The sequence below is a fragment of the Amblyomma americanum genome, chromosome 8, assembly GCF_052857255.1.
Source record: "Amblyomma americanum isolate KBUSLIRL-KWMA chromosome 8, ASM5285725v1, whole genome shotgun sequence".
In the NCBI taxonomy this organism is placed as follows: domain Eukaryota; kingdom Metazoa; phylum Arthropoda; class Arachnida; order Ixodida; family Ixodidae; genus Amblyomma; species Amblyomma americanum.
The window spans coordinates 70,018,953-70,032,556 of NC_135504.1; the positions used below are offsets into that span (position 1 = coordinate 70,018,953).

Consider the following 13,604-nt stretch of genomic DNA (forward strand, 5'->3'; position numbering starts at 1 on the left):
CCATGGCAAAGCTGCTACTCGCATCATCCGGCATAGAAGGCATGAAAAACAATACGAGCGCCGACTGATACAGTTACAGTCACTACCATTGTGGCATCACAGTAACGGCGAACATTTTGAAAAGCGTCCCTATTAGGACAACTTTGAAAAATACGCTAGGCCGGTAAAGCCATTTCCAACTCTGAGATACCTATAGCGAAATCCCCTAATGTCCGCAACATAGACGATAATAATAATAATAATTGGTTTTTGGGGAAAGGAAATGTCCCAGTATCTGTCCCATATATCGTTGGACACCTGAACCGCGCCGTAAGGGATGGATAAAGGAGGGAGTGAAAGAAGAAAGGAAGAAAGAGTGCCGTAGTGGAGGGCTCCGGAATAATTTAACCACCTGGGCATCTTTAACGTGCACTGACATCACACAGCACACGAGCGCCTTAGCGTTTTTCCTCCATAAAAACGCGGGCGCTGCGGTCGGGTTCGAACCCGGGTACTCCGGTTCAGTAGCCGAGCGCCCTAACCACTGAGCCACCGCGGCGGGTAAAATATAGACGTTTATTGATAATTTTTTGCAAGCTTCCTTCTCTCGTTTCCTCGTTCAAATCATTTCCCTCTGCAGAGGGTTGTCAACCTGAGCGGAGGGATGCAATCCTTTATTGCGATAAACGTTTTAAATCAACGGGCGGTGTGCATTCTATTCACCTGGCCGTGTAACACACCACAGCCGACAGCAGTTTCTGTAGCAGCTGTTAAGTATTTTGTGTGTGTGTGTGGGGGGGGAGAACTTATAATCGTAATGGTACCATTCTGTTGCCATTAAAATATAACCAGAAAGCTTTCGAGCCAACTAGGAAAACTGCCCCAGAAGTACGACGTAAGCTTAGTGTAGACGAATCCCCCCAAAAAACACAACGCATATTGACGAGATGGCGACAATTCTATTTTTATGCTTCGTGTGCAAGCTACGCACGACCTTCCCTACAACGTGCTTTATGATGGTAAGCTGCATGGCAGGGACTTCCCCTCCACCTGCACTCGGCTTCATTTCTGACAGCGTTAAGTGCAAACGTAATACTCCGGCTAGATTCTCACATTGTTGAAACAATGAGTGCTGTTCGGAGAGACCCTGGGCTCCAGTTGCAAGACCGCAACCCGACCGGCACTAACAAGGCTCCTTGTTCCAGATAGTAAGAAAGACCAAGACAAAGACTCGCAAAGACAGCCGATCGTAACTATAATTAATGGAGAGTTTTAGCCCACCAGTAAACGCCGCTTACCACGGGCACCATCAACTCATGAGCCGCCACGGTAGCTCAGTGGTTATGGCGCTCGGCTGCTGGCCCGAAGACGCGGTTTAGACTCCGGCCGTGGCGGTCCCATTTCGATGAAGGCGAAATGCTAGAGGCCCGTGCACTATGCGATGTCGGTGCACGTTAAAGAACCCCAGGTGGTTGAAATTTCCGGAGCCCTCCACTACGGCGTACCTCATAGCCTGAGTCCCTTTGGGGCGTTAAACCACATAAACCAAACCATCCACTCATGCGCATGCGCAGTCTGATCCGAGGCGACACGTGTACTCGCAGCTGACTTGCACATGGCCCGCAGAGCCAACTGGAAATGAGGATGAGTGAAGGGCGGCCGCGGTAAGCGGTGGTGGTTGGTGGTATACGCTATGCTAAAGCTCTCTAATATCTCGCCTCCCGCAAGCACTGTGAAGCGTGTGTTTACACGTACCACGCCACGTGCAATTAGAGTGTGCCCTATTTGCGTATCACGGGAGTACGCGCTGTCAGCTCTAGGCACACTGCTGGTATTATCGCCTCGATGATGGCTGAGTCGCATTGCTCACCGGTTGCGGAACCGCTTTCGCGCGATGTCGTCCCGTCTCTCTACCGGCTTATCTACCGAAATGCGAACTGCGCGATCTACCGAAGCCAGGAACCCGAAGCCAGAATCCACCACGGACCGGCAGTCTCAGGTGGAATCCGGCTTCGTATTACCGGACACCTCTGACTGCCAGTCTGTGGCGTCAGGAACACTGAAGACGTGCAAATAACCTTTGTGCATTCAGTCACCGCCTAGAAGCACTCCTCGCATGGCGCCAAGAGACTCGTGGCATAGACGGCGAATTGCGACAGTTGCGAATTAGGCGGTGTCGTCCCGTCCAGGCGTCCAAATAAGCTCTAGCCGCGTTGCCGAAAATCTCCTGCGGAGCGCGCCACAAGCGGAAAGATGACACGTGCTGAGATGGCGTGTGCGTGCGTCCTGCGCCTCTGAGCCGAACTGGCCAACGACCCGAGACGACCACGCCTCACCTTGTATATCCACCAGGCCAGCCGTTCTTCGCCAAACTTTTCTTTCCCTTAGCATGTCCTTTACGCGCTTTCACTGCAGAGAGGACAACCCCGTTATCTGTATGCGCCGGAGAAAACAAGGAAACATTTAGAACAAGCAGTGGAACACCGCAAAAGCAGGTAAAAAAAAGGAATCTGCCCAAAGGTCGCGTCGAGACCTGCCGTGTCTATGGGGAAAGGGCACGCGAGTAACATTCTGTCACGTTCTCGAAACGCATTAACTGCACTATGGGGGAAACGAAATGCCAGGTTGTTTACGGAGTAGGTGCGAGGCCTGCCGAAGCTTGTTTGCCCGGTAACAGCCAATGGGGTTGCTAGCATAAGGAGAGGGGCGGGCACCGTCTGCGGGTATAAAAGCGGCAAGCTTTGCTAGAACAAAGCACATTCTAGAGTCTTCAGTCATCACCAGAAGCACTAGCGGCCAGCTCCCTTCGGGCTACTTCCACATTCCAAGAACCATGAAGACCCTCGTAAGTCAGAATGACCACACACTCGTTCTTCTGCAAACACCTGGTGGATCGTTCAGGCAGGCGTACTACAATGTCTGAAAAGAACAGCGATCGCAAAGCAGCTTTACTTTAACAATGAACTTCTGATGTCTGCAGCGCGATAACTTCAATAACGCTGTCTATTATTTGGGCTATGCATAGTTAATTTCGGTCAAATTGCTTAATCGGTGTGGACAACCGGCTCTAAAGATTAGAAAGGTTCGGATTGGCTTGGTTTGGTTTATGGGGTTAAATGTCCTAACCGACCCAGGCTATGAGCGACGCCGTAGAGAAGGGCTCCGGATAATTTCGACCAGCTGGAATTTTTTAATGTGCATTGACATCGTACAGTACACGGACCTCTAGCATTTCGTTTTCGTAGAAATGCGACCGCTGTGGCCGTAATCGAACACGAGTCTTTCGGGTCAGCAGCCGAGCATCATAACCACTGAGCCACCGCGCGGTTGCATAGTGCAAAGCATCATTACACTGCACAACACCGATGATAATAAAATAGCTTTAGCGGCAACCCATAGAGCTATAACTTTAAAAGGACAAATCTGGTTCCCGCCAGCATGCCTGTAACTGTTACTGTGTACGTGCGCAGAAATAACCACCACTTTAATCAGTATTAAATAAATGCAGTTATGATATTCAGTGCTTTGTGCTGTAGTGCTGCGTAATGCTTGGGATTTCTTTCAAATGTAACTCTTGTAGTGAGATTAAAAAATAGTGTAACTAAGCACAGGATTCATAAATTAACCTTTAACAACTGACGTCAGGTCTAGTGCAAATATAACCTGATTGTCGGCGTCCGCATTCAAAATTGATCATGCTTCTGAGCTTTTAGTGCATTCCGTCTTGAGCACGAGTAAGAAATAATCGCAAAAACACCCAAGAAAGGATGAGCGACACGTCACAGCACCGACTGCATAGCGATAGAAAGAAAGGAGGTGTGTGCCGTTTTTCCTGTATACAGCTCTTAATCTCGCTCGATCGCCGTTCTCAGTAAACTCTCACCCCCCCCTTACAGACCATCGCCGTTGCCTGTTTGTTGGTTGCTGGCGCCCACTGCGGCGCAGTCTTCAGCTACGGCGTCCCCGCCGCCGTGGTCCACTCCCCGGTAGTCCACGCACCGGTGGTGCACCAGACCGTGGTCAGAGCACCCGTGGTGGCCGAGCACAAGGAGCTGGTGCACGTGCCACACCACGAGTACGGCTACACCATCGAGAACAGCAAGGTCGTCCACCCAAAGTCCACCGTCGTCCACCACGACGCACTCACCGGGTGAGCAGAACACGGGGCTAGCGTCGAAAGCCCTCTTCTTTCCTGAAGTGAAGGCGAAGTCTAAACGCGTGTTGAACAACGTGCAGCAGGTTTCAATTAACCGTTCGTTGAGTATACGCCGACTGTCAGAAAGAATAGACTGAAGGCCCAACGGACTGTCAACAAAGCCTTCGGGGGCCGACGGCTAGGTCGTTGGTCATTGAAAAGTCTGCTGGAGAGTTTTTTTTTTCATTTTTAAAAACCAGCGTAAGCGCTCCTTACTTAAATTGGTAAAATTTAAGGAGCAGTAAACGCTCGAAGTAATTTTCTCCTGATAAGATAGAAGATACGGGTTTTGCTGCCTCGAACATAGGAGGACACTGAAAGCCACTCTGGCTTTGGTTCATGCATCATGTTGCTCTTATGACACGCTGGCGATTATTGGACGCAATCGGACAGCGATTCCTTAGTGAGACAGAAATGGGCATTTTGCAAGTATCGTAACTTTAGTAACAATTTTAGCCAGTAGTCGACATATAACCTTAGCTTATTTTATAGAAACTACAACACGCTGTCCTGAAGGGATGCATTGCACAAGGCTTACCATGAGGTTAGGTGAACTGCACGAAGCTTATAAAATGATAACAGAGGTAGGTAAACTAGTGATTCCACATCTTTAATTTACGTATACACCAACCACATTGCTGCTGTTCCTGATGCCAGTAAAGGAACGCAGTGGTACCCAATGGAAACATGGGAAGGCATTGCTTTCTTAGTGGACTGACGATAGTAGCATAATATTGCCTAAATGGTAACAGTGAGTACGGTGAATGCGAGAAGGATTTATGTGCATTAAGCCCACTGTAATACCCTGATAATGAATGTCTGAAAATGATCATCGGTAATATCGGCCCTTATGCATTTTTGGGGCAGCCTTAATTATAAAGTTTTCCTCTGCAGACTTCCATACCAGCAGACCGACTACCACCACGCCCCAGTTGTGACCGGATCCCGCAGCTCCGTGTACCACAGCCGTCCAGGATACGTCCAGGAGCGGACCAGGGCCTACATCTACTGAACACTGGCCTCGTTTCTATCACTCCTCCTGGCTGATGACACGATGACGTTCCTATGTTCTTCTCAAAGCCGCTGTCTGAAGATTAATAAACGATGATGTTTGTCCTCGACAAAGCGGTCCTTTAGATGCCCGCGTGAAACATCGGACGATTGCTCTGCGAGACTCATGAAGTGAGAGGAAGCAACGAGCACTTCGATGGCCATTTGGTTAGGAACGTGTAAACTAAAACAATACCAGAGTAATAGCAAACGCAAGCAAGACATAACTTACAGGGTTTGAGAACAAAATAGAAACGCCACATACAAAAAAATTACTGCCAGCAGCTTTTGAGGAAGGACCCGGGGCAAAAAAAAAGAATATGAGTTTGATAAAGAAGTATTTGTAGATTTTGGTTACACGAGGTTCATAAACTCCCAAGCCTTCCAAGTTTGGTCATGATCTGCGCTGTAGAAATGAAAAAAAAAGTGCTTTTCCGCGAACGTAGCGTGCGAGGTGTTGACGGCAGTGCCCAAAAACACCATTTCCGACCCAAGGACCAGTGGCCGACAGGTGTATCGCAGATTGTGTTTTGCACTTTCTAGCCTGTCCAGGCGTTTTGTGATGACTTCAGCATAAACACATTAAACGCGCGAGCAAAAACAAAATTGGCAGTGGCTTAGCTCAGCTATGCCAGGGTACACGTAGCGAAGCCTAAGTCATAGCTTGGTTAGCCTTGGTTAATCTTGATCGCAAGTCCAGGTTAGTCTGGTTGTCTGGCTAGTTGTTGTCATGTGGTTCGTCACCCGGTTGACCACGTGACCAGTCACGTGGTTTGTCACGTGGTGCGGTGCGACCACGGTGCGAATGCGAGCACGGCGAAACTGCGAGTTCGTGGCCAATGTAGCTTTCGCTACAAAATACCTGGCCTCGACTGTAGTAGTTGGCAAGCATGTACTAAACAAACTGACTGACTAGGGTAAACGCGTCCCGTGACCTCCGAAGGCAAATACCTGGCCTTCGTTTTATTGCTACCTTCACCGCTTATCTTTACTGTTCAGATAATTTCAGCTAGTTCCAAGCACGAACATACTTTGTACAAAGTTCAAAAACTGAAAAATATGACACGAAAACTGCAAGCAGTTTCTATTCAGCAGCACTGCATCGAAGAATAAACTCGTGACTATGCAGCAACAACTCTTAACTCAGACAGCACGCCAAACAATATTACAGCTACTTATGTCATTTAAGTTGTCTTTCTTAATTGGAATGTTTGGCCCAAACTGTACATTTAAGAAAACTACCGCAGCGAGAATTTGCTTTGAACGCATTTCTGAACCGAAATTTTGTAGGAGGCAAGATAAGGTACTTATCATTCTCATCTGTTAGGTTGTTGCGGCATAAAAAGTCATATTTTTAAAAGCAGTGATAGCAACAAAAAAACTTAGTTTTCAGTGCTGTGATTTTTACTAAATATTGTCATAAAATAGCGACTTCTCCCCTTTTTCCGCACGAGATGTTTTTCTGGACTCACCACGAAGAAAAACCGAACAAATTACAATTGTTTCGAAAACGATAGTTTTCTAAACTGATACACACACTATCTCATTGTGATGTCATAACGTTTTGCACGCTCAAGGTATAATACGCAGATTTTGGTTTTGTTCTAACGCCATCAGTCTGCTTCATTCCTCAAATCTTCATAAAGATCGGTGCATCAGTTCAAAAGTTAAACAGTCTATTCTCCCACCCAATCTTAATACCAAATATGCACGCATTCCGAACTATTTTGCACCATCGATGCTGGAGTTATAAACTGATTATGAAAATTCATTGCTGCAGGTGCTGCGACATTGGAATCCATAGCTATAATCGCTCTCACGTTGTCCGCAAAACCAATCGACACTTTAGCGATAGTCATAAATACGAACGAGGTGAGGACACTTGGTATTCCTCCTTTTCATTGTCATCACGGAAATCCCAAACAGTGAAAGAACAGCACCAGAATAGGGCAACACAAGCAGTGCTTCTGTTGTTCATGTCCAACATTTTTGGGCAAAACTTTTGAATATTGGAAAATTGCAACGTACTGTTACGTAAATTTTTAAAGTAGTGGTCCATTCTTCCCGTCTGTAGCAATATCTCTCTTTAATAGTGTTTCCATCGCTCGCATCGAGCAGTTAAGAAGGGCATAGAAAACCCTATGGCGAACGCTTTTGACGATCGCAAAAACGGTCATAGCAATGCAAGCCTGCGGACGGGAGATCTGCAGATATATTGATTGTTGTAGCGAAATTTTACAATTTATGAAAAAAATGCGTTCATAAACTCTTTCCCGTGCAAAAATTCCTTTTTCTAGAATTCTTGGATATGTATGTTTGTTTGTTTTTTCGAAACAACTTATTGGAGAATAAGACCTGGCCTCGCTTAGAGCGACACGTCGTCCACGTTCTAGACTCTGCAGCTGCCGTTGCGAATTCCTGGGTCAGCCAGCCTTGGCGACCCGGAGGTGGTTCATCGTAAATACAATTTTCATTGACTCACTGACTCACTCACTCGCTCATTCATTCATTCAGATTATGTCCTACGGCGGCTATACAGCTAACAGACCTCATTCATGTGACGTCAATTGCGCGACACGCCTACGCAGACAACCATGGCGCGCCACGACATGGCGGTCGAGCGCGCAGGTGATCACATCGCGTTGTGACAACATGGATCTGGAAAATCCTCGAACCTAGGCCTAGCGGATGGGTAAAGAATTCTCAGCTCCCTCTAGTTCATATCTTCTGGTAACCAAACCGCAACCCCCCCACAGCTACCAACTCGCATTTACGAAACAACAGACGTCGACTGTTCGCTTCTTTCATGAAAAATCAGTTGCGTAATTACTACGATTGTCAGAAGATGGCACATAAAACATAGATGACGCTGAACCGTTTCTGCGTTTCTAAATATTTGCGCACTCTGTTCCAGTCCATATGCAGTTTTCGGAAGGTCCACCACAGGGCAGTTAAAGAGGCTGGGCAAGGCACCGCAAGGCACGGCGTTGCGTACGCACGTGCAGTCGATAAACCGCGACAGCTGCTTACACGCCCAGTCCGCAAGTACAAGCAGCTGTACTCCTTGCGAGTCGCCGGGCGGCGTGTACATACATTCCCCGCGTACTGGCGACACGCGCGCCCCTAAACCGGAATGGCCAATGACCAGAGGCGCCACGCCTCACCGCGTACTGCCACACAGGCCGCTGTGCGTTAAAGCTTTTTCTTCTATTTTTAACTCCAGCAGCTTTCCCTTGAAAGGTAACACCGCCGTTATCTGTCGGCGCTGAAGAGAACAAGCAAGAAAGAAGCAAATAGTGAAATGAGGCAATGAAACATTTGAAAGCAGGAAAAAAAAGGCGAAAGGGATTTGCCGAAAGTGAAGGCGCCGATATCTGTATACTGTCGGTATGGAAAGGGCGCGCAGGTAGAATTTTGTCACGCTCTCGGACCGTGTTAGCAGCAAATCAATGTATAAGTGAAATACTCGGTTGTTTACGAAAGCAGGCCTATACCGCAGCTTATTTGCCTGTTCACAGCCAATGGGGGGTCTGCTGTAACGATGGGGGCGGGCGCCGACTGCGGGTATATAAGTGGCCGCTACTGCACGCAGAAGACACACTCGGCTCTTAAGCCTTCAGAACAAGCCAGCTCCCTTCGGGCTACCTCCATCCTTTCGAGCACCATGAAGACACTCGTAAGCCGCCACGGCTTTTGTTCTCGTTAGTCTTAGGTGATTCTGTGCATCGTTCTGGCAGGTGTTCTATAATATAGAAAAGCGAAGAGCGATCATACTGCTTCTCGACATCAAACTGCGACATCTCTCAAGTGATACTTTCCATAAGTTACTTTTCTTAGGCCTCACTGTGGTGAAATTCGGTGGCATCTCTTCTGACTGTTCGATAGCGTTAAATGGCAGTAAGCCGATTGCCAGAAAAGGGATTTTATGACCAGTCGGAGGAATTGGCATTTTTAGGCAAAATACTGCAGATTGTGGAAGTGTATTGATTCATGGTACCTGAGGTAATATTATAATACGGCCAATAGCTCGATCTGTAAAGACTGAAGTTCAGTCTAACTACTGAGAAGCGAGATCGACGGCGTTCAAGATGGGGAAGCTTGGGGTCACATCACATCGAATTAGTGCTTAGTACCTTGAGCGTGGAGGTAGAAGTGCACAATCACAAACATATATTGCGCAGATAAGAACACCGATGCGCCAGATAAGTGTTTTTTTTTCTACGGTTTCTTGCTGTTTTGTGAAATGTCGTTTGTCTGTCGTTAGCAAACATTCCGCGAACTCGAGCTCGCGTTCTGACTGTACCTCTATTAATGAAAAGCTACGGGTGACCTCGTGTGAGCGATGAACTGTTAGACAATTGTCTCGCCTTTTTTTCCCACCAGACCCTTGTCGTCGCCTGCCTTCTGGTGGCCGGAGCCCACTGTGGCGCAGTCTTCACCTACGGCGTCCCCGCCGCCCTGGTGCACGCCCCGGTGTTGCACCAGACCGTGGTCAGGGCACCCGTGGTGGCAGCGCACAAGGAGCTGGTGCACGTGCCCCACCACGAGTACGGCTACACCATCGAGAACAGCAAGGTGGTGCACCCAAAGTCGTCCGTCGTCCACCACGACCCACTCACCGGGTGAGCAGACTCCGCAGCTCTAATCGAAAGTTTGTCGCTTAATCGAGCATGCACGGGCAGTCTCTATAAGTGGTCACTGCCTCAGCAAGTTTCTCACGGGTTGCTGAAAAGTATATAGAGGTTGCCAACAAGGTGTATAATATCTCTATCAAGAATATTTAGATAATGTAGGGGGGTTCATCAAGGAAACGTCGGTTGAATGGTAAATTTTGTTTCAAGAACTAGACTTATGAGTATGTGTATGTGGTAGGCTATGCGGACAAAATAGCTATGCCACACGAACTGCTCTTACACTCACCGGATACAAAGGTACGGTTGTTGCGGCTGGAGGTGAAGGGTATTGTAAAAGCAACGCTGAGCTTGCTTCACACTTAGGTAAATACATTAATCACAAGCTGCCGATCATCTGACGTGCGACAAACGGGATGATACGTAAAAAAGGCACGCGTATTTTTGATTTTGTCTTTGCTTGTAACTTATACCTTACTGTAGATTCTTAGGACAAGCTGACAGATGCTGTCCTAAGAGGGGTTATTGCAGAAAGCAGAGTATTGTTAAATTTAGATCTCAGAGGACTCAAATCTGGGATTGACGGGAATTTGAGATCGGCGAGAAGCGTAACTGCAGAAGTGTTCTACTATACTCCAATGACAGTTAAACACCAAAACAAAGTGTGCCTGTTTTTGACTGCTGTCAAGACTATATATAGAGTACAAGGCAGTAATAAAGGAAGGCATTCATAATTTAGTTGCGGCTACAGCTCAATAATATCTTCTATGACGATTATTATGACAGTGGCGACGACGATGTTGTTCCTGCGAACTCAGAGCAACTCGTAGATGTCTAATGTCTGAAAAAGCTGTCGGTAATTTCGACAGTAATTTTCCTAGTGGCACATGACTGACTCTCTTGCCCATGTTCTCCGCTGCAGACTTCCATACCAGCAGACCGACTACCACCACGCCCCAGTGCTGACCGGATCCCGCAGCTCCGTGTACCACAGCCGTCCAGGATACGTCCAGGAGCGGACCAGGGCCTACGTGTACTGAACACTGGCCTCGTTCGATCACTCCCGCTGGCCAATGACTCGATAACATTCCTCCGTGTTTCTGAGGATGAATAAACACTGTTGCTTGTCCTCAACGAAGTTGTCCTTTTAATGCTCGCATGAACGGTCGGTTGCCTGAGTTCCACAAGACGAGTGACAGTGAACACTTCTAGGCACACTCGGTCACTGTCGTGTGAACATAATAATTATTTGAAGAGCAACAAAAAAAACTCGCAATAATTTATCCCCAATTAACCCTCACAAAAACTTCTTTAGGCACTCTATAAACAGTCCATAGACTATATACCGTCTATAGACAACCTACAGACAAATCCTAGAGAACAGTCTATATGCAATACAAATCCTATACACAGTCTTTAGACAATCTATAGATTTATGGCCATGCACTTTTTGTAGACTTTTGTGTATAGAGAGTCTATAGACTATGAATAGACAAAAGAAATATCTATAGGAAGACAATAGAGTCTATAGAAAGCCTAAAGACTGTCTATAGACAATTTTTATAAGGGAAGAACAATACTAGAAGCTCTGCCAGCATAACCATTACCGCCATTCTCTCTTCCGCCAGCTACATTCTAAAGGAGATTTTGGCTCTGTGCAGCCGTAATTACTAAAGTCATAAGCTTACCACGAGCATTCATTGTTATAGTGGTGAGCACGAACAGAGCAAGAACATAAATGTTTACTATATATAAAGACCAATTAGCCCGTCAAAAACTTTCAACGCCTACCGCGAGCGCTCATTGTCATAGTTGTGAGCTTTCTATATATCGAGACCAACTAGCCCGCAGAAAAGTTTCAATGCATTAATTGTCATAGCCCCTGCGATTTTGCCGACGAAAGCATTCGGCGTTCACGCGTACGCATGTACACGTGAACATGGTAAGGATACCGGGCACGCCATACCGGAAACTGGCAATAACAGAATAGGAGGGCCGTTAGAAAAGCAAACCACAAATAGGGTTTTGTTTTTCCGAAAGAGCTGAGCTTAGAACGCACAACGTATAGGCACCAGTCAGGACACCTGTCCGCTGACACTTAGTGATGTTCCCCGCCTAACTATAACGAATGAAATCATGCTGAGGCAATAGCACGAAAACGGGGCACTCGAAGACTGACACAAGATCAGTGTTTTGTCAGCCTCTTTCTCTTATCGCCCTGTCTTGTCAACGCGATCTCGCACGAACTAATCAGTCTCAACACTGTCGCCTGTCAAGTGCGTCAATCATTGTAATTCATACATAATGAATTTCGCTCAATCCCTTTATATTACGTAAATTTTTGATAATAAGCTTTTTGGGAACGACACTTGGACCACACTGTGTCTGCTGAAGAAACGGCATGAGTTTACCACAGTCTTAGGCTCCGGTTGGAAAACTCTGCTTGACCCCGACGACACAAAGGCGTCATGCCTGTAACGTTACGAAAGACCTGGATTGAAGCTCGCTAAGTCAAGCTGTCGCAGCAGCTTCATTTAATTTATAGCTGCCACGAGCTCTTGGATGCGTGCGTTTCAGAGTACATACGCCTCCGAGTGAGCGAACTAGAGGTGATCAACGGACTTTTGTCGCAGCGAGGTTATCCATTCCGGCACCATCCACTAAACGAGAAGAGCATATACAAAAACCGACTTCTTTCATGGTATGTCAACTTCATCGCCAGCTGTCCCTGGCTCTCTGTCCCTGGTATCCAGACATACCGGCGCCATCCACTAAACGAGAAGAGCATATGCAAAAACCGACTTCTTTCATGGTATGTCAACTTCATCGCCAGCTGTCCCTGGCTCTCGGTCCCTGGTGTTCATACTATCGCACGAGAATTGCCAGAGTACGGGAAAACTCTGTGTGTATAAATAGTTTTTTGTCTATAGACAGTCTATAGACTATGAATAGACATAAATATCTATATTTATAAATCTATTTAAGGTTATAAATCTATTTATATTTGTCTATTATATTTATGTTTATCTATTTATATCTATATATAGACAAAAATAAATACGTACGTATAGAGTTCGCGTACGCAAACGTGAGAAGTCTACGTAGCATACGGGCATGTCGTTTCAAACCCCTTTTAGTTGCACGTACGCGACAGACGCCGCGCGTTCTTTCTAGAGCCATCTACTGACAGATGAAGACATTCCTGTAGCCACTCTAAGACAAGACAAGTCAAAGCCAAGCCAATCGAACTGGGTAAGAGCGCTGCTTCGCTGGCTTAACAGCTGGGAAATCGCCCTTATATCTTAAAAACAAAAGCTATTTGACGCTTGAAACTTTATGCTAGGGTAAGAATGGGCAAATTGATTGCGAATACAACAGTTTAGAACACGGTATCGCGTCAAGGGATTAGCGACGAAGATGTTATCGCTGTGGAGCAGCGGGCAGGGCGCTGCCATGTTTGTCAACGCTACGTACGCAAGCAACGCAAAGACCGCAACGTAAAAATCCGAATCTCACGTACGTACGTGAGACTCGCGCATACCCTTTGCGTTCTGCGCATGCGCACTGGTCACCTGTAAGAGCTCTACATACGTGAAGCCTCTACGTACGTGAAACTAAACCTCTCTAATGTGTATGCTTGCGCAAGGCTTAGTGTTCCGTCGTTTCGCAAAACATCGTTCTTGTTGATCGCTCAGAATTCTGCGTTGTAGTGTCGTCAAGAGCCGGAGAGGACAGGTCCCCACCCACTT

At 46.9% G+C, this 13,604-nt stretch overlaps 2 protein-coding genes across 2 annotated transcripts; both read left to right on the forward strand.

Moving 5' to 3' along the window:
* The first annotated feature begins 2,812 nt into the window (after positions 1 to 2,812).
* On the forward strand, positions 2,813 to 5,186 carry LOC144102480 (uncharacterized). The gene is made up of 3 exons (XM_077635744.1): positions 2,813 to 2,824; positions 3,876 to 4,129; positions 5,069 to 5,186. Exons 1-3 carry the CDS (start codon positions 2,813 to 2,815, stop codon positions 5,184 to 5,186), a joined length of 384 nt encoding a protein of 127 aa, XP_077491870.1.
* Positions 5,187 to 8,765: 3,579 nt separating this feature from the next.
* Positions 8,766 to 10,972, forward strand: LOC144102483 (uncharacterized). The gene is made up of 3 exons (XM_077635745.1): positions 8,766 to 8,900; positions 9,608 to 9,846; positions 10,778 to 10,972. Exons 1-3 carry the CDS (start codon positions 8,766 to 8,768, stop codon positions 10,893 to 10,895), a joined length of 492 nt encoding a protein of 163 aa, XP_077491871.1. The 3' UTR covers positions 10,896 to 10,972.
* Positions 10,973 to 13,604: the final 2,632 nt, after the last annotated feature.